The sequence below is a fragment of the Lytechinus variegatus genome, chromosome 15 (assembly GCF_018143015.1).
Source record: "Lytechinus variegatus isolate NC3 chromosome 15, Lvar_3.0, whole genome shotgun sequence".
Classification (NCBI taxonomy): domain Eukaryota; kingdom Metazoa; phylum Echinodermata; class Echinoidea; order Temnopleuroida; family Toxopneustidae; genus Lytechinus; species Lytechinus variegatus.
Window position 1 is genome coordinate 7,563,366 of NC_054754.1, and position 21,736 is coordinate 7,585,101.

Consider the following 21,736-nt stretch of genomic DNA (forward strand, 5'->3'; position numbering starts at 1 on the left):
ACAACTCTTGGCAACATTTGGACAAGATTATGATATACATGTAAGGCCCGTTTCATAAGAGTTGCAACTGTTGTAACTTTGCCATTATGGCAACTACCATGATGGTAACCTTAATTTTGATTGGCTGCTGATCCATGTTGCCATGGTAGTTGCCATAATAATGGCAAAGTTACAACAGTTGTATCTCTTTATGAAATGGACCCCTGGACTTACTTATACACGCAGTTCCATTAGAGCTGAATCCATCGTTACAGGTGCAGGTATAGCTACCAATGGTGTTGTTACAGCTGGCATTCTCATTACAGATGGTGGGATTCTCGTCACACTCATCGATATCATTACACTGAATACGACCATCGCCACGGTAACCAGCATCACATGTGCAGAGATAGGATCCATCAGTGTTGGTGCATTGAGAGTTGGGTACGCATGACTCTTGGGTGTCACACTCATTGATGTCTGTAAGGAGAGAGGATTAGATGCAAATGGGCAATTCCAAAAAGCAATCAACAGTTTTGCACATCCGACCCCATTTTCCTCCGTTATATGCCCAATTTAGTCTATGTATTATATTTCATGCATAAGTAATTCCAGTGATAAGTATAACTAATTAACCTTTGCTTTTTAAAGATATTTTGCGATCAGTGAATAGTAAAAGTATACACTATCCCCCTAAAAATTTGGCAGCCTGAGTGCAAGGAATCACATATCAACACAAAATTTTGTTTTTCAGGTTTTTCTTTTTGTTTTATCTTCAGTGCTGGACACATCTTTATGTATTTTTTAGCATTATGTTTTATTAAATCGACAGCTCGTTTTCCTTTTAAGACCATGTTTTGGTAAGTGTTCAACTTCTTTTACATTAATGAACTCTTATAGAACTTACCTGTGCACTGGAAGCCATTACCTTGGTAACCAGATAAACATGAACAGTTATAACTGCCAGGGAGATCCAGACAGGCAGCATTGGAATCACACTCATGACGACGGGTATCATTCACAGACACCGTACACTCATTAATATCTGGGGAGGGGTAAGAATTCAAAGAACAATATATCATTAAAAATGGGGATATGGATTCTGATTACAGAGCTGTGAGAGAGTTAGTGCACACATAGTTACCAAGCATGCACACAGAATTTCCATTTATTTTAATGTAGGATAAAAGAGCAGAGTTGATTGACCAAGCTTTTTACATGATTTCAGTGTTTTCCAGCTTAATAATACAAGCTTATTTCAGCTCTCCTCTGTACAAGAGTATGGGAGGTCTTTCAATTTCAGCATTTTGAACACTTTAGCCTTTTTTCAGCTCTTATTTGTGATCACCCACAGACCGATATTACCTGATTGGCTGAAATCACATGACCATCATTTACTTTAGCCAACACACACAATTTGCTAATGACTGGTACTAATGACTAGTTTTATTGACAAGTAATGGTTTTTTCAAAGAGGATGGTTTTTCAAATCAACTGGATCCACATCACTGTCATATCAAACATACAATACACATTTTGTCCTGAGGCATTAGAAAAAAAGCATTTTACTTCCCATTGCAAGAAGCAGACCAGGGCCCCAGTCTCCCGAGTTGCATTGATCCGATCAATTGCAACTATGGACGGCCAGTAATGTCAACATCTAATAAGTCATGTTTGTTCAAAATATTTTCTAGCTATGATGTACATGTATATTCCTACATTCATTGTTTTTTTTAATTAACATTGCTTCTCTTTGCATAATTATAAAGGACATTGTGCAAATTTTTTGTAGAAAAACTTACGACATTGAGGGATTTCCATAGAGTTACGATTGATTGGATCGATCGTAACTCTTTGTGAAACAGGGCCCTGAGTGTTTCATGAAAGGACTTGTAAGAGGTTTTATCTGACAGTTTCCATAGTTACAGAGCTTCTTAAGCCAATCCAAGTCCAAAACAAATCTTGATGAAATGGTCCCCGGCATTCAAGTGTGAATTTTCAATTAATTGCCAAACTCTGACTGATGTTGTGACCTAAATTTGACTTGGAATTAACTTACTGATGCAGCTAACTCCAGTAGGATCATATCCAGCAGGGCATTCACAGAGGAAGCTACCAGGTGTGTCAACACAATAGGCAGGTGATATACAGGTGGTATCATTGATACATTCATTGATGTCTGCATGGTGGACAAAGAATTTTGATTAAGATCAATCAACATTTTCTCTCCAAGACTGTCAAAAGTTGGTATTAAATACTTGACAGATGGTCATAAATGTAAAAAACAATACAATATCTAATAGAGAGAAAAAAAAAACACCTAACAACAATTTGGAAATATGAACAACTATGAAACTGTCATAAAGTCTCAAAGTAATACCAGTTACAGTAAATACATCTACATGCACATCAGGCAAAAAAAATGACAATTCATTTTTGGAGGCTACTTTTGTACATGTCTACAGTGTGTACATCAGTGATCCGAATATCTGATCAGAAACAATAACTTTAATGAAAGTGAAATCAAAACTAAATCAAAATAAATCAATTTTTGACAAAGCAAATAAATCACTGAAAGAGAGTGTATATACATGTCAAAGTAATTACTATCACATGTATGTACATGGTGGAAATTGTATTTCTTTCATGAAATGAATATTTGAGGATGATTTTTTTTTTTGTACTCACTTTCACAGAATGTTTCATTTCCTGTATAGCCAGCTAAGCAAGAGCAGTTATATGAGCCCTCAGTATTGATACACTGTGCAAACTCGTGACAATCATTCTCACTGGAACACTCATTAATGTCTGCAAGAGAATCAAGACAAAATACAATAAATTCCAAGCATTGCACAAGAAATCAGAAATCAAATGAATTGTCAATTAATATGATTTGGGGAATAACATAATTCTATCATATTAAAAGTAAAGTTAGAAGTGAGATCTATTTTGTGTCTTGAAGGTTACTTCTTCTTATCTTCCTCTACTTGCTCTTCTTCTCCTTGTTCTTCTTACAAGATATCTCTTTTTTTCATGACTCTCTTTTTTTATGACTAACAGATCAGTTTCAAATCACTTCACACAGATTTCACCAAAACTTCGAAAAAATGGAATCTGTACATGTTGACCTCCATAGTTGTTTACTCAATGTGGTATCATTTGGACAAATGAGATTCAATAGATGTTCTCTCACATTCTGGAAAATTCAAATTTGTAAAATCCGATGATCTTTGAATATTAGACCTCTAAATTTGGATCACGCTTATTTTGAGACACTCTGTACATGAAACTCACCAAGACAGGTGATACCATCTCCATCATAACCATCCAGACAGCTACACATATAGCTACCCAGAGAATTGATACACATCGCATTGGTTCCACATATACTAGTATCAGCACATTCATTGACATCTGAAAAAATATGAAATTTAACAACATTCAATCACATGCAGTGTAATTCAATAACACCAGATATTAAAAAAGAAGACATTCATCTTACATGTATCTTAATTAATAATTAAAGTATTACCCTTGTTGCTCCGATATGTGGGATGTATCTACTCTTTGGTGACACTTTTTAGTACTTATGGCCTTATGTATTTATTTATGATACATTTTTTTATCCGTATGAATTTGTATTTGATATTTATTTATAATGTTTACTTTATATTTTGTTATGATTCTATTTGTATGTAAACATTCACTTATTTCAGTCTTTGACTGCTTGTGATTGTATTTTGATAGTTTTTATTGCAATAAAATCCAATATATATTATCACCCGTATCAGACATCTGAGCTGGTCATTTACAAAACCGTATTGCCCTACATTTTCTGAATTATCGGGAAGGGTAGGAATATTGTTTGTATTTTCCTCGGTCTCAGTGCGCGTATTTACTTTGCATATGCAGAGACGACGCAAAATATACCTTTGTATTTTCCCTGGTCTCACATCCGGGCATTTTAGGATGCGTATAAAGAGATACGCTTCATAAGGATCCGCGCACCAACAATATACGTCATAATAAAGACAACGCTCGATCCGAGCGCTTGCAATTACGTCATAATGGTAAAGTGCTGAGCCTAGACAGATATTAACATGACACAGTAGAACTCTATTTTTAAAAGAAATATCCCATTATCATGATTTTTGCTCTAGATATCTGATTTGGATGATAATAAAAATATTGACTAGCTCTTCTTTCGGGGAACATCAAATATATTGCCCTTAAATGACCCATATTGCCCTCGTCTAAAGACTCGGGCCAATATGATTCATTTGCTGGCAATATATTTGATGTTCCCCTCAAGGCTAGTCAATATTATATAAATATAGCTAACAAGGAAAAATTGTATTGCCCAAGAATGATATGTAAAACAAACATAATTTTCAAAAAGGAATAAGTTTATTTAATGTCAAGAAGGAGAGAAAATTAGATTTATCGTAAATTGAAAGAAAGGGGAAAAAGGTGAAAGAGATAGAGAGAAGGAAATGGTACTAGATAAATCCCATAAATGTGAGCAATGATAAATGCTCTTATAGTGATAATGAAGTCATGATAATAAAAAAAACTGACAAAATGGCATCCACCAAATTGAATGTATGTTACCTTGACAAACTGAACCATTTTGGAAGAATCCAGCTTTGCATTGACACATGAAATATCCCACCGTATTGATACAGATCTGAGATACTAAATCACATGTATGAGTTCCAGCTCGGCATTCATCAATATCTGGAATAAAAAAAAAACAAATCAGTGAAGATTCAAGATTAATTTTGGTCCATGAATGCAGGAATATAAAAAAATTATCTTCCAAGGGCTTTCAGATACACACACTTAAATGCATCATAATAAATAACTCAACATTTAGAAATGAAATAACTTCCATAACTTTATGCATAAATTTAATATCCCCTCAATTAAAACATTTTTGTAAGATGTCTGCACGCTGTCAATCCCCCCCCCCTCCCAAATACGTTTGTGACCTTACAGTATATGTATGTGGTACATAGTTCAATTATCATTCAATTATAATAAATCAACACAAATGTGCTCTGCAATGTTGATTGCTTCATTAATTAAAACAAGTAACCTACACTATGCAAATAGAATATTTGAAAAAAATATATGTCTGTTTTTGGTCTATTTTTTTTTTCATTTATTTCAATCATGTGCTGTTTTGTCTCCCTCCTTTGATTAATGACAGCAAATCGGTTTGAACTTCTTGTTTTAAGAAGCAGATCAGAAATGAAAGCAGACCTGCAATGAATTGTGAGACTTATAATTAATTTTGGGATCCAAAATTTACTTGTGATTGCAAGTTTGTTGTAACACCTCATGAGGCGTTCATTTACATGCTGACTGAATGATGGTGTGGCAAAATTATTCTTACCATTACAAGTCCGGCCATCGCTCTCAAGGGAGTAGCCCTCGAAACAGGAGCAGTTGTAACCTCCAATCGTATTGGTGCAGTTCTGATTGCACATGTTACTGTACTCTATTTCAGTGCACTCATCAATATCTATACGAGATAATAAAGTTTCTTAAACATCAGTTTTCATGTGTAATTTGATGTATCATTAGGATTTTCACACAAGTATATCAAATAAACTTTTATGGCCAACAGATGTTCTCTTGATGATCTGTATATTCCACCTACATGTATATCAGTCCAATATTTAGTCATTAAGCCGAATGCATAAAAATGATATTGCTCGCACACATTACATGTAGCTTTAAGCAAAAACACAAGCAATTGCTTTTCCCACAACTACACACAATCCAACAGAGTTAATTGCTTGAAGATACACGTACAGTAGTTTCTTGTAGTAATATGCATTAAACATGTATTTGCTTGTGGTTTTTCAGACCAGGGTCATATGGACCAAAGCCCAGGCTTGGTCAATCTTCAGAACTACAGTCTGAAACAAAAAACACCAGAAGATTACAAAAAATTCTGAAAAATAAGTTGATACCAAATAAATACTTTGACAAAGCAAAAGTTCCTATATTTTCATAAGAAAAACACAAATAATTTTCTACATTCTTCTTCCTACCTTATCATAAAAGGGCTACATAAGGGCTGTTTGACTCTGACAGAGAACTGAGAAAGGCTTGTAGCTTATGCTTTAAATGAAAACTGTATTTCATTTTGCTCACACCACTGTGACGGCTAATTTTCAAGCCAAAAGTAAATGAGGACACCAGTTTGGTGTTTCATAAAGCTGTTCGTAAGTTACACACAAGTTTTCAACAACTCGTGATCCTTTCTTAGGCACAAATCAACAGTAACAAAAATATGGGGTATATATACACTGTATCATTTACCACAAGACAGGATCACAAGTAGTTTGTAAGGTTGCTCTTATCCTACAAACAGCTTTATGAAACACCCACCTGGCAGGTTACAGTGAGATATAACTGGAAGAAAGATCTAAGGGTTTGGTAATAATAGATTCGTTTCTTACCAATACAAGATGTGGTGTCTGAGTCGTTGAATTTGTAGCCATTGTAGCAGATACACGTCTCCATGCCGTTTAGAACAACACAGTCTGCATTACTACACACTGTACTTGTACAATTTGTTACAGCTGAGAAGGAAAGGTAACCAGTATTAGTACCACCTAATAATCAATTGAATGAGCCTAAAACTATCCAAAATCCTTACAAGAAGTACCAGTGAAAACTTAACATCCTTCATTAGACGTTTATTACGATCTTATAAGCGAATCGTGCTTATAGTGTAACTCACCGGGTAAGTTCGCGTAAAAGTGTTCTATTGCAAATATAATGTACGAGCGCACAGTGAATGGGGAGTTTATGCGAGAATATCGCTTCAATAAAATATTCACGCACAAACACTCCGTATGTTTCTTTTTTCCAACTACTTACGTTTTTCTTTTGGGGTGGGGAGTTGTAGTCCGTTCTGGAAAAAACACATCTTTCTCATCACAAAATAAAAGAGATTTAAGACGTGTAATAACCTGGTAAAAAACTGCAGCATATTTTTAATTTAGAGCAAATCATAGGCGATCGTGTACGTGTGCATGCAGTGGATCCTACGCGAGCATCCAGTGCGTTGGTGTACAAACAAATGGTACCAAACAACACAGAGGCAGTGCGCGCACACACTAGACACATTTTCAATAAGCTAGGGAGCGAGTTACACTACATGTATAGCAAGAGTTTACAGTTTAAGACCGTAACAGACGTTCATGTTACGATCTAATGCTCTAACGATCTAAATACCTTCACGAACACCATACAAATGATTTTATACCATTTATTGCCATGTATGAAAATCATTTGTACAGTGTTCATAAAGGTATTTGCGACAATAGCATAAGTTTTTGAGAACTTATATTTAGTTATTGGCATTATTGTAAAGGCACATGTATGGATGTTTCTGGAGTTTAATCATAAGTGTGTGGCTCACCACAGCTATCATTTCTTTTGACAAGACAGTGATATACATTTGCCACCCTCCACACGGGTGGGGGATAGATTTACCAGAAGGAATTTTTTCAAATTGGAGCACACCATTACAGAATCATGCTAAAGCCAGGGTAATAATTGTGGAAATTATCAAGTGCAACATTTGTGAGAATTTAACACTACATATGAACAAAGTAACATAGTATTGTCTTTATTATATCATCAACGTTTGTGATTGTCACATAAACCAGGGATACATGTATATTCACTGCAATATAATTCTGGAAGCACTAGGGGAGTATCTCACAAAGTCAAAGACTTTCCCCCCTTACAAGATTGTTTCAAGCCAATCATATTCAAGAATTTCAGAAGCTCGTAACTGTTGTCAGTAAAATATCACTGAAAACCAATTTCCTGAAATGCTTCCCTGATAACTGTGGTCTTGTTTCACAAGAACAGATGTTTATGGTATCCTTGTCATTGTGGCAATGGCCATGGTAACAGGGCTCAGCAGTCTATGAAAGAAATCATAATTGCATAGCTAAAATGATTTTTCATAAAAACAGCAAGTTCAAAAGCTTATGAGACTGATGGGTACTTACGGAGACAGTTGCCTTGTGGGTCAGAGTAGAAACCTTCATAGCAGTAGCAGTTGAAACCATTTGGGTTCTGAGCAGGGGTGGTATTGTTACATCCCTGAGGACATCCGCTGATGCCCAAAGCACACTCGTCCTCATCTATCAACCAGAATCATGAGATAAGGTATGTCTTCAAAGTTATCATTGTACTGCCAAGATCTAAAGTTTTAATTTTCAGGGCTAAATTTAATCCAAGGGCCACCAAAACCATGGATCAGGATGGCCTATTGATTGACCTTGATATCCGTTTCATTAGCCATGGATATTTTTGGTGCCCTTTCTCAGTTTGTGTTACAATATTGGAATGTGCCCTATAGTAAAGTGATATGGTCCTACAAATATGAATATATATTAGGCATGAATTTTGGAAATAATTTTCTTTAGTTACTATTGGTAAATATTGGTAAATGTTTCAATTATTTGTACCTAGAATGTCAACGATTCTTTTTAAATTTGTGATTTACACAACTAAAAGTCAAGACTTGATGCAAAAGGCATACCCATTTGATCAAGAAACAAGATGTAGCATATACTATACCAATAACAATGTCACAAATACAATGTCAGCTTATCTTATGAAGATGTAAACTGATTGTCACTTAATTTGATAAACAAAAAATATAAAACATCACACCAGTAAAAGATTAGACCATCTAAAGTTAACAGTCTAGTCAGAATTTGTTTTCAAAATTGAATCAGCATCTAATCTTTAATTGAAGGGATATGCACAAACATAAATGTACATCTTTATCTTCAGTAGATGTTAACTAATTATCACACACCATGACATTGTGACACAATATTGTAAAATATATAACAAATTTAACAGAGTGCATCATTAACAACATCACAAAGAAGTGTATCTTCATCGCATCGTCATCAGCCATATCATAAATATCATCATCCTCATCATCATCATCAATATCATCATGATTAATTGATTATCATCATCAACATCATCATCATCTTCATAATCATCAATCTTCACCATTATCATCACAATCACCACAATCACCACCATCACCATCATCTTCATTATCATCAATATCATCTATCGTCATCATCATCACCCTCATCAACATCATTTTCATCATCATCATCATTGTCATCGTCGTCATCTTCATCACCATCTCCATCACCATCATCATCATCATTATCATCACCACCACCATCATCGTCATCAATGTCATCATCATCGTGATCATCACAAACGCTACTACCACAATTATTGGAATTGATTGAGAGAATCTACTTACCAAGACACATGTTTGGTAGAGCAGAATCAATTCTGTATCCAGGCATACAAGAACACTCAAAGCTCCCTATGGTATTCATGCATTCCTGCTCGCAGTCATCAGCCTGGGTCAAACACTCGTCAATGTCTACATGGAAAATGGTTTGATGCGAAATAAAATTATCATAGCCGTACGCAAAAAAAATTTTGCTGGGGGGCAGTACACATAAAAAATATTTAAAAAAACTTGAAAGCAGGGGAGCGGAGTGAACGAGCTTGTTACATTTGTGCATCAGAATGATATTTTTCATGAAGATGGAATTATTGTTCCAATGTTCTCTGATATTCCTTTTGATGGATTGATTCACACATAATTTATTTTGAGAAGACTAAGCCTATCCTATAATAACACCTATTTCCCTCGAACATGATTTGAGGGAAATACATGTATACTTAAGCCTTAACAGTATGACAAACATCTTTCATAGCAAACTTACATCTCACGGTACATATTTAAAAAATCATTTTACGACTTGGGTTTCTCTTTGAATATCTGTGACAGTTGTTATAAACATGTATTTTGTTAATTAGCAAGTACTTATATATTTTGTGTATCCTTGATATTGTGTAAACTTCATATGTGTGAGTCTCTGGACTGTTTAACAATGTTTTAATAAACCAAATTAAATTGAAAAAATAAATTTTCTTTCTCCCTGCTCAATCATCAACTTGTTACCTTAATATTGTGATAGATTTCTTATCCTACATACAGTATATCAAAGATGAATTTGTAAAATGGAGCTGGATGGAACCTATCTTACCATTGCAAGTTCGTCCATCCCCTGTATATCCTGACACACAGGAGCATGAATAGGAACCCACAGAGTTTGTACAGATACCCAACGTTGAATTACAGTCATCACTACCAACAGCACACTCATTGATGTCTGATGATAAAGAAAGATAATGATGAATAAAATCAGAAAAAAAGTAGAATAGAACACCACCCATAATTATATCTTTGGTAAACATTATAAATAAGAAAGAATTCCCCCACTAAGAAATGAAGAGTTTAGTTGCAAAAGAGTTAGGTCCACTTTGGACCATTCCGAGAAAAACCATGTTTTTTATTCTCACTTACTGCAATATTCTTATGAGAAACTAAATTGTCATGATGTACTACCCTAACATGTGAACATAAAATTGGGTATAAAAGAAATATACATGCCTTCAATATTTTTCTATATATTCTTTTAAAAATCATCTTTGTGGACCTAACAATTTTTGCAACTAAACTGAAATGAGTCCAATCTATTTTGATTAAAAAAAGTGATTTTTCTTTGCCACTGTTATACATGTTTTCATGTAAACTTCAAATTTTATTTGTTTTCATCAGAACAACTAAAAATTTAGAGGTTTTGAGACAGAAAACAATAAAATTTATGAACAATGGACCTAACCCCTTTTGAAAAATGAGCTCTTCAGAATAATCTGTTTGCAAAAGGGGTTAGGTCTACTCCAAGAAAATCATTCTTTTTTATTCTCCCATATTGCAATATTCTTAGGCGAAACTAAATTTTCATGATATCCTACCATGATAACATAAAATTGGGTATAATTAAAATCTACCTGTCTTCATATTTTTTATATTCTTTTCCCCAAAATATTTTGTGTGAACCTAACCCCTTTTGCAACTAAACTTTGCCATTTTAGTTCAATTTTTGATAGGAATTTCAACTTTTCTTTGGTATCATCTTATAGAGCTACTAAAAATCTATACATTAAGACATAAAAATCAAATTTGATGAATAATTGATCTAACCCCTTTGCAAGTGAGCTCTTCAAATCCAACTTAACAGAGTTCTCTGTTTGTATATCCAATATGTTACCAGTTGAAAACATCAATTGTTTTGAAAATATGGTTACATTAAAACAATTTCTTACTGAATTCAATTAAAACTAGAATTTTAATTCGTCTTGAGGACGAATTAGGTGATCTGTCTGTGAATCTCATGATCACGATCACGATCTATTTTCTTTTCTCATGATCACCATGTTAATGCAGATCAATATAAGCTTCATGAGAATAAGCCCAGTTTTATTAATGAAAGGACATGCTGAATACTTTTCAAAGACATTGAAATAAAAGGTGGTATGAAAAGATCTTGTTTTTGTAAAGATTGTCAATTCCAATTTAGTAAGCGATAACACGAAATAGTGAGCATAGTGTTGACGAAAGCAAGAATCTAAAATCCAGTTTTGAAAAATTTAAATCAGTATGCATAGACCAGTATTTTGTTACCTCATGAGCAGTTATGACCAAATAACATTTAATTTCTTACATGACGATATGTAGATTTCATTGCGAGATATTATGCAAGCATGTCTTGCATAGCAAGATGAAGAAATTGCTCAGACCTGGTGAATAGAATAGCAAAGCAATGAACACTGACGGAGGCATTTGTTGCATTTCTTCTTGGAATGCGTTAGCGTGTTCTAATAACAATACCTAGCCAAGTTTGAAATACCAGTTGCTAGTGCACGCGTTGTTGTTTTTATGGATGTAATGAAACATACAATTCAAAAGAATAACCAAGACATCAAGGTTGTTGCTAATATCTCATTAAATATAAAACAATCATGTCACTGAATTATACGAATGAACTTCTTATCATGCGCAGAATGGAACCCCAAACCAGCTTACAGGGGTTACATGCAAAATGAGACAAAATTTAATAAATAAAAAAAATAGATGCTGATGGGTTTCGATCCAGGGACCTCGCATTACAAGGCAGATGCACTAACCATCAGACCATAGTAACTGCCATACACTTGCAAGGCAACGATAAAATATAACCTCAAATTGAATTTTTCAAGTGAAAGTTTTATCATAATAATATACTTCTATACATTGCTAATATTTATGATGATCTCCTGCTCAAAATGATAAAAATGTAACATCATTTGGAAGAATATATAACCAACTACAATATGTCAAAAACCAGGCGAAAAACGACCAATGATTACGGAGTTATAGTCATATTTGCAAAATTTGAAACGTCATAAAACAAAAATTGAAAATTTTAGTTTTGACGCCAATTTGATGACGTTATGATAAAATTTATTGTCAAATGTGACATGAAATCACATCTACAAGTCGTACTCTATCCGAATATAAAAGAAAATTTGGGGGTCAACAGACTATCTGAAGAGTTATATAGAATTTTGTAAAAGCATGTTTTTTGCAAATTTTTGGCCTATTGTGAACGCGCGCTTGCGCGCGTAATTCAAACTTTGACGGAGGCGCATTCCTTTATTACTGGTCGTAGAAGATTGGTTAAGGTATCAAATTATTGGGAATTTCATAAAGAATGCATTGATGTAAAATAAAGTGCAGTTGTACGTTGCGTAAGGACGTTACGCGCGTAAACGCGCGCGAAAACCTGTGAGCGCGCAAATTCCTGAAATGCTTAGAATGACCTAAAACGTACTCTACTTTGATCAAAAAGTGATTTTGAGCATTTAAAAATTTTGACGCGTGAGTACATGCGCGTCATGACCTGTACATGACCTTTGATGACATGGACAGTTGACCCTTGATCTGAAGTTAATTTGATGTTAATATTGTTAATTTTTGATGATTGATAATGAAGATACAATTGATAATGTGATTTTACAAAATGGCGTCTAGATGACGTCATGATGACCTTTTGACCTTGAACTTGTTTCGTTCACATGACATGATAAGTCCCCATATCTGATGATAATTTGATGAAAATTGATTGAATAGTTCTGATGATTTTGGTGGAACAAGAAAAGGGTGGAAAAAGAGAAAAATAAATAAAAAGAATAAATAAAGAAATAAATAAAAAAGAAAATTCGTAGAAACATAAAAGCTTTCTTGAATGTCAATTGAGCTGATGAATAGGACCTGTAATGATGTACAATTTCCAAATCCATAGTTGAAACTACAATTTTAGACAAGGGTTTTATTTCAAATGCGAGGTTAGAATATGATACATAATCAACATTGACTTACCAACACACGTTACGCCGTCACCTGCAAATCCAGACTTACACTGACAACTGAAAGATCCGATGGTGTTATCACATAGAGCATTAATTGAACACACAGAGACATTTGATCGGCATTCATTAATATCTGTTCATGAATAGAAGATACGCGTACAGTTAGTCATATGATCTAGATACAAGAAAAATCACCATGAAAAATAGGATCATTAATATGATAACATTAAGTGTAGATAACAAAGAGGATGTACACTTAATAATGATAATGATAATAATAATCACCATCATCATCATAGTTGTCAGACACACTATTGCATCAATTATTATAAAGATGTTTGTGCATAGTTTGTGGACAGATGCCACATTCAAATCAGCACAGATGAATATACAGGGTGTCTCAAAAAATAAAAGAAACCTATAAAGGATTTTAAAGTACTTTGCTTTCAAGATATCTATTTTTTGTTGCATTGTTGGTTAAAGTATCATCTCACAAGGAAAATGATACAAAGATGAGTGAACTTGGTAAAATATTAAATCTTACACAAGGCAAAGAACTTTCTGGGATACCTATATCAGATTGTATTAATTCAGTCTTGGTAATCATATTCATTGTAGAAATATTTTGAAAAATTCATTTGTTCTTGTGATGCAGCTCCAAAAGGCCAATCGTGGCATTTGTAATTGATCGCACAGCATTGAGAACGAGGTACTACCATAAGTGCTGCATGTTAGTTCACTGTACAGTACATACCCTCGCATGTAAATCCGTTTCCTAGGTAACCCGAGTTGCAGCGGCAGTCATATGATCCCTGAGTGTTCAAACAGAGGCTTGAACCCTCAGCACACTCATCTAATCCCGTGGTACACTCATCAATATCTGTAGAATAACAAAATGTCAAGTTACTTTAATGTTAGGATATCTACTTGTTTAGTCCAGTCATTATCCATCCATTTATACATGGAGTTATCATTATCATCATAATCACTATTATGAATATAAACAACATCATGAATGAAAGCAGTAAACATAATCATTTTCATTATTCTCATTATCACCATCATAATAATCATTGTCATGATCAATATCTTCATTGTAATCAACATTATCGTTATCACCATCATCATTAACATCATCATCATCAACACCATCTTCACCATCATCACCGTTACCATCATCATTACCATTATCCTTCTCCTGCTCATTATAATCATTAATCATCATCATCATGATGATCATCATGATCATGATCATTATAATTATCATCATCATTATCATCATCAATATCATTATCATCATCATCATCAACACAATTATCATCATCATTATCATCATCATCATCGTCATTATAATCACCATCATCATTATCTTCATCATCATCATCATCATCATCATCACCATCATCATCATCGTTATCATCATCATCATCATCATCATCAACATCACCATCATCTTCATAATCCCCATTATCACCACCAATATCATTACCCTTTTCCTCCTCCCCTTCTCAACTCCTCCTCCCTCTCCCTCTCCTCCTCACCTCTGCATCTCAAAGGTCAGTACCTACCAACACAAGTGATGCCATCTCCTACCAGCCCTGCGGGACAGGTACAGATGTAGCTACCCTGTGTGTCTTCACACGAGGCTCTGGGATGGCATTCCCTGGAAGCCAGAAGACACTCATTGATGTTTGTACAAGATAAGATACCATCCCCTTCCCAGCCAGTAGCACACGTACAGCCGTAAGACCCTTCTGTATTGGTGCACACTGCGTTCACATTGCAGTTGTCAAGGTTACGACTGCACTCATCAATATCTGTGTGAATAAGAATAATCAAAGTAGGTTTGCATTTTTAAATTGAGGAAAAAAATAAGAACCATTAAAAAAAAATCTGTATTTTTTCATTTATTCTAAAAGTTTACTTATTTTTGCAAAAATATTGCTTGTTTGCCAAATACATTCACTGCTACAATTATATGTACACTAAGAGCTGTCTCAAAAGAATACTAACTGTCTGCATTGTTTCAGATACGTTTGAGCTCTACAATCTTGTTTTAGGTAGACACAAACACAGAAATGACAGAAAAGAAAGAAATTGACAAATATGTGTAGTAATACAATATTGGGATTTGAAATTACGGGGCGTTAAACAAAACAAATTATAAAAACAGTGGAGCATTTCATGAAACAAATAATCAGTGATTATCACTGAGAATTGTTATAAGCTACTGAAATCCTTGCATCTGAATGGTTCTAAACAAATAAGTCAGTTAAAATCACTATCTGAAACATGAAGACAACCTAGCATTCCTATAAGCGCCTTATCAGCTTATTACAAAAGTTCACTTTTTCTTTATCATTCTTCATGGATGCACATGATATGTAAGGTTGAGACATTTACCTGAGCATAAGATTCCACTTCCCTCGAATCCTGGGACGCACTCACAGACGTAGGAGCCAGGAATGTTTGTGCAATCTGCATTCGGATCACATATTTGGGTATTCTCTAGACATTCATTAATATCTGGAAGAAGGAATATAATTACGCATGTTTCATACGCATGGATTTAGACTAGAGATATTTCTGACTTCAGTTTTTTAAACACAGATTTCTCTAATGATAATGAATATATATATATTTAAAACTCTACAAAGTTATTATTACTGCTGCCACAATAACTAAGCTCTTTATTATGAGAATTATTTTCTTAACTCCATTATTATCACAATCATTGTCATCATTCTTAATGTCAAAATGTATCTTTATCAACATAGAATTATTATTATCATCATTAGTATAATTATCATTATTCTCATCATCATCATTATCATCATAATCATTATTTATCATCATAATAATCATCATCATCATCTTCATGATTCATCCTCATTATCATGAAAGTGATCATTATCATCACCATCACCACCACCACCATCATCACATTCATCATTATTTTATAATCTTACTCTTCCCACCAAGCCCTCTCCTACACTAAACAAAAGATAAGGTATCATTTTGAAACCTGCCAAAATTTACCTTTTCATGCGAAAAGTGTTCACAAAGCTTAATCACCATGGTGACTGTGAAATTCACTTGATTATAGTTCATGTTCTTAAATTTGGAAATATGTATATAATTTTCCACTTAGTATTGTTTGCATATTTCAAGAAAATGCATCAACTTAAGGTGACCGCACACCTTATGATTGGTCTGCGCCCCGATTTCAGAATAAAATGTAGAAGTAGAATTTCATGCTAATATTGAGACATGGATTAAAGCTTGCAATCTTTCAAAATGGTTATATTAGTATTCTTTCAATTGATTTTAACCTCAAATTGAATGATATGTTCCATTCACGTTTTCAGAAAATCAGCAAAATGCAATTTGTTCCGAAATCAGATCGCGAACAATCGAAGGGTGTGCGGTGGCCTTTAAAGCTATTCCATCTTAGCCTCACCTGTACAGCTGATTCCATCTCCCCTGTATCCATCTATACATGAACAGGTGAACGATCCTACTGTATTAGCACACACAGCATTAACACTACAGTCATCCGTTCCCTGTTCACACTCATCAATATCTGAAATGGCAATATTAGTACAATACAAAATGTACAGCATGAACATGAGTGAAACAAACTAAATCCTCAAGTCTAAATGAGTCCATACATACATGGACATGTTCAATGTGTTCATGGGTCAGTGATTGAAATTCATAAAAATTACTTCTCTATCTTTTAATGTCTATTTCTACAGTATTTATATCAAATAATATTTTATTCCAAAAGGCAAAGATCATTATAAACTGGATTAAATTCATTTTGCTATCATATAATGCAGGGATACCAGTTAGAGTTCATATACATGTAATAGCCAAAAAATTGACTATAATCAGCCACTTTGTGTATTTAAAAAAAAGGGAGTTTTCTTTGGACTTAAAATAAGATAAAGTCTGAACTTGTGCATTAGTTGGGAAAGTATGAAATGATAACATATGATACTTAATTAATACATATCCACAGTAAATAATAATCTAGAAATAACCTGAAATTGAAAACAAATGAAGACAAACACAATTGTTCCGTTTTGACCTGAACAGTAAACAAGTTTCCTATTTAACATGCTGACGACTAAATACTTCCTATTCCCACAGCCTTGGTACATGGACCAACTGGTTCCAGTTGGTAATGGTTTAATCTCCTTACACTCCTCAAATTGGCAACACATTTCATTTTATCCCCACTTTCACAATTGTAGAAAATAGATATGTGATGCACTCACCAATGCATGATGTAAGATCAGGATGTAGTTCATAACCTGGATCACAGCTACAGTAATAGGATCCTAGAACATTGGTACAGATCTGTTCACAAGCTGGTCCTCCATCAGATACTGATCTGTTAGACCACTCCACACATTCATCAAAATCTGAAAAGAACCAATCAAATGTCAGGTTTCGCACCCAGCTTCTCCCAGAATTCATTGAAATTAACGTGCAAGAACTCTTAGGGGGTGTTGCAAGAAAATATGTGCAATCAATCGCAAATATTCTATTGAAATTTTACAATTGATTGATTACTTTTAACTACAGCAAATCAGATTACACTCCTTGGTTCATGGAGCAGATTAGCAATCAATCACAAATTTACAATTAATTGCATGGCATGTGCTTGATTTCAGAAACAAAAATAGACTTGCAATTGATTGCAAGTTTCTTGCAACGCTCATTAGTGTAGATTTCATAATCCATCGTATAGAATGCACTTCCTTTCAATGTGAGAAATATTTATAGAATAAGTTTATCATCATTATCATTATTAATAGAAGTATTGTTTTTATTATTAAACCTATTATTATCATTATTATTAGTATTAGTATAACTATTATTACTCTCATCATTATTATCATTATTTTCATTATCATTGATGAACATACCTGCACATTTGAATCCATCCCCTACTAGCCCACTGGGGCATGTGCCTGACCCACATAGGTTGCCTGTATTAGGTGCTACCCGATCGATACATGTCACCCCAGGAAAGCAAGGACTATCAATGCAAGCATCGTAGTCAAGCTCGCAGAAATCACCGGCCCAACCAGCACTGCACTCACAGACAACAACCTAAATAAACACAAATAACATGGGGTAGATCAGAGTGAACCTAAAGAAAGAGTGATTGTGAGCATTTTACAAATAACAATTAAGCGTAAAGGGGAATAAAAGAGACTTTGAAAATCCCTCTGAAGAGAGAATTAATCTGTTGGAGACTGAGCCTGCATACATAATAATAATAACAATAATAATAATAATAATAATGATAATAAAATAAAAATAACAATAACAATAATAACAACAACAACAATAATAATAACAATAATAATAACAATAATGATAATCATAATAATAGTCATCATCATAATAATAATAGAAAAAATAATAATAATAATACTAATATTGCAGTTCTTGTATAGCACTTATCACATTAGGATATAAGTTGTCTACATGTACATGTATGTGCTTCAAAAAGACTTCGATATCATAACCCTAGCCTTAGCCCCACCGCCTTTAAGAGCCTTTCACATTCTACATTTTTTCACTTAATTACATGAATTTATAGTTCTTCCCCTCAAAGGACATTTATTAGTAGAAGACTACTTTAAAAAAATCCCAAAATTTTGATAAGGAGACAACCATTATGAAGATCAAATTTGTATAAACATGTATGCAATAAATAATCTTGGAGAATTAACAGATTTTAATAAGATATATTCTCGGTTGTGCTATGAAAATCTTTGTAGAAAGTTCCTTAGATTAGAAAAAGGCATACTTTAGAGATCAGGGGAGTCGTTATACAAAATCATCGCTAACTCAAATGACTCACCGCAAATCGATCATTGATGATATTGGAGTCATCTGTATACTGATCATACACACAGGTTCCGTTATTCTGGCAGTCACAAACCTTGACCACTGGTTCAACAGGGCTGTATATCTGACCATCAGAAGCACGGATGACCAGACTGACGGGTTCGGTGGACTGTGGTGTCCACATAAATACACCACCTAAGTAAGAGAATTGCATATCAAGAAGTGATATGAATTCCCTCTCACAATTTAAGTCAGCAACTATTGTCTTGACAGACTACAAACTATAGCTAAGGTCTATATAAAATGTACAGTAAACTTGAACCAAATTCAAGTCATGAATGCAGTCGTGAGGAAGTATGGAATTGTCCAACTACCTTGCACATCCAAGTACTGTATATCTTTGCATATTTATCATGCAATTCATATAGGTTCATTTACTATTGTTACATTTCATTGCCTATTATTGGCTTCTATCCCTCTTTAATAACTTTTGTGTTTCTTCAAACTTTCACCTCTATTTGACAATTATAATCATTATTGAATAACTGTAAAACAAGAGTGATAAGACCAAATCAGATTCATGATATCAATTGAACAATTATCGAAAACAGTTTTGAAGAAATAAAAATATAACTGGTGGCAGCTCTGCCATTGGATTTTATCTTACTTGAGCTGTTGATCTCTGCACCAGGTACTTCATTCAAGAGGTCAAAGGTCACAGCACTACCTTCAGGGTCTGTTGCCATGACAGTAAAGTTGACAGGACTCCCGACCTCCACCTGAAGGTCATTCATTACTCCTGTAATGTTTGGTGGAAAGTTCACTGGTCCGAGAGAAAAACAAAACATATATTAAAAGTCTGGACATCATTATAAATATATATACAAAATATAAATACGGGTTTGCAATTCTATCTAATGCTGTGATATATGGCAAGAGATTTTACGAGACATATTCATCTTAAAATTCTAAGAAGGGTAGCCAGGGTAATATTATGAAGCGCTATATAAGCGTTGCATATTATTACTCTTATCATAATAAAAAGAAGTGAAATGTAATGACTTACAGAGTACATCATTATTGGCAATGAATGTCTCTTCTGTCTGTTTAGTTGATAATCCGATGTCATTGTCCCTGGTTGCCAAGGCGTCATATAAACATTCCCTGCTACTCCCACACGTATCCTGAGCCGAGGAAAGGAATGCCGGGTCACTCAGCTCGGTAGCGTTTATCATGTCCTCTAGGAAGACAGGGGTGAAGGTCACGTCATTGAAGGTCACCCAGCTCTGCCCACCACGGGTGTAGTTGAAGAGGGACTCGTTGACCGAGATGCGCCCTAGGAGAATAATAAAGAAAGTTTTGATGACAAACACAGGTTATGTAGTAGTAAAAAAATTTCATGTTTAAACTTCTTTTCAACAAATCACAATCTAAAGTAATTGGTTTCTGGTTAAGTTATGTCATATATATACAGTTTCAAATATGAAATGAACAAACAAAAAACTCATGCGAGTCATTTCCAATAACTGGTGCTTGTGGACCAAAGTATCAATGTACTTACAAAAGAACATAAATGAAATAAAATTGTTTTATGTGAAAAGGCTTGGCAGTATAATGATGATGATGATGATGATGGTGATGATGATACTGATGCTGATAATGATGACAATAATGATGATTTAATAATAATAATAATAACAATGATGTTCTTGTATAACTGTTAATGTACGAGTGACCCAATCTCATCTCTAATCGAACAGAGCAGTTGTCATTAGAAGTAGCCAGCATCAATGTACATACATGTATGTGAAAGTCTCATGAGATAAATAATGTAATTCACATAATTGTATTGATTGTGCAAAAAAATTTGTATCTCTAAAGAGAAAGAGAAAATAGAGATTAAACTCACAAGTTTCTCCAAAACTGAATAAATCACTGTCAGTATAGTTGCCATCTGATCCCGTAGGAGATTGCATGGACCCGTCAGATCTCATGAAATCATTTGTTACATCACCATCCCAAACACCTAAAATACATCAAATATCAACAATCTTAATAGAAAAACAAATTTTATTAGAAAAATAGGGAAACTCACTGTAAACACCGTTGGGATGTCTAAAAATTAAATGCAGCAACTCTCTTGCCCATTCATCTTTTAATGTCATAATAAAATTCATTATCAAAGCATATCACAATCAAAGTATTTCATATCACAACTGTTACATATGGAGATCAAAATCCTCAATATTGCTTCAAAACAGAGAGAGGATTGTGAAAATTCACTTCCAGTCTGTGTAAAGTTTTTGTTTTTCTAATTCTAAATCAGAAATTTTAGTTTTTAAATCTTTTAATATTTGAATACTCACTTCTGAAATTCTGACTTTTTACTGTAATTAATCTTTTCCAACTATTTCATATAATGCTTTCTGAGTGACTTATTACCCGCAATTAAAACCAAAATTCACTCTCATATTTTAAAATATTACAATACTACAAGGGCAAAAAACTATATTTGACTGCCAGAGATTTAAGCCAGACATACATA

General features: G+C 34.0%; 1 protein-coding gene across 1 annotated transcript in view; it reads right to left on the reverse strand.

Annotated features, from left to right (window-relative positions):
* Positions 1–21,736, reverse strand: part of LOC121428749 — an 80,690-nt gene that overhangs the window by 17,371 nt on the left and 41,583 nt on the right. Inside the window, exons 32-53 of the mRNA XM_041625565.1 lie at positions 21,101–21,217; positions 20,258–20,527; positions 19,859–20,014; positions 19,205–19,386; positions 18,258–18,444; positions 17,604–17,750; positions 16,781–16,903; positions 15,724–15,846; positions 14,889–15,137; positions 14,075–14,200; positions 13,331–13,453; positions 10,113–10,238; positions 9,314–9,439; positions 8,022–8,156; positions 6,453–6,575; positions 5,378–5,506; positions 4,591–4,716; positions 3,274–3,393; positions 2,668–2,787; positions 2,039–2,158; positions 887–1,024; positions 214–459 (exon numbers count right to left, since the gene is read on the reverse strand). Of these exons, the coding sequence (XP_041481499.1) occupies positions 214–459; positions 887–1,024; positions 2,039–2,158; positions 2,668–2,787; positions 3,274–3,393; positions 4,591–4,716; positions 5,378–5,506; positions 6,453–6,575; positions 8,022–8,156; positions 9,314–9,439; positions 10,113–10,238; positions 13,331–13,453; positions 14,075–14,200; positions 14,889–15,137; positions 15,724–15,846; positions 16,781–16,903; positions 17,604–17,750; positions 18,258–18,444; positions 19,205–19,386; positions 19,859–20,014; positions 20,258–20,527; positions 21,101–21,217 (3,312 nt within the window). The remainder of the gene's footprint in view (positions 1–213; positions 460–886; positions 1,025–2,038; positions 2,159–2,667; positions 2,788–3,273; positions 3,394–4,590; positions 4,717–5,377; positions 5,507–6,452; positions 6,576–8,021; positions 8,157–9,313; positions 9,440–10,112; positions 10,239–13,330; positions 13,454–14,074; positions 14,201–14,888; positions 15,138–15,723; positions 15,847–16,780; positions 16,904–17,603; positions 17,751–18,257; positions 18,445–19,204; positions 19,387–19,858; positions 20,015–20,257; positions 20,528–21,100; positions 21,218–21,736) is intronic.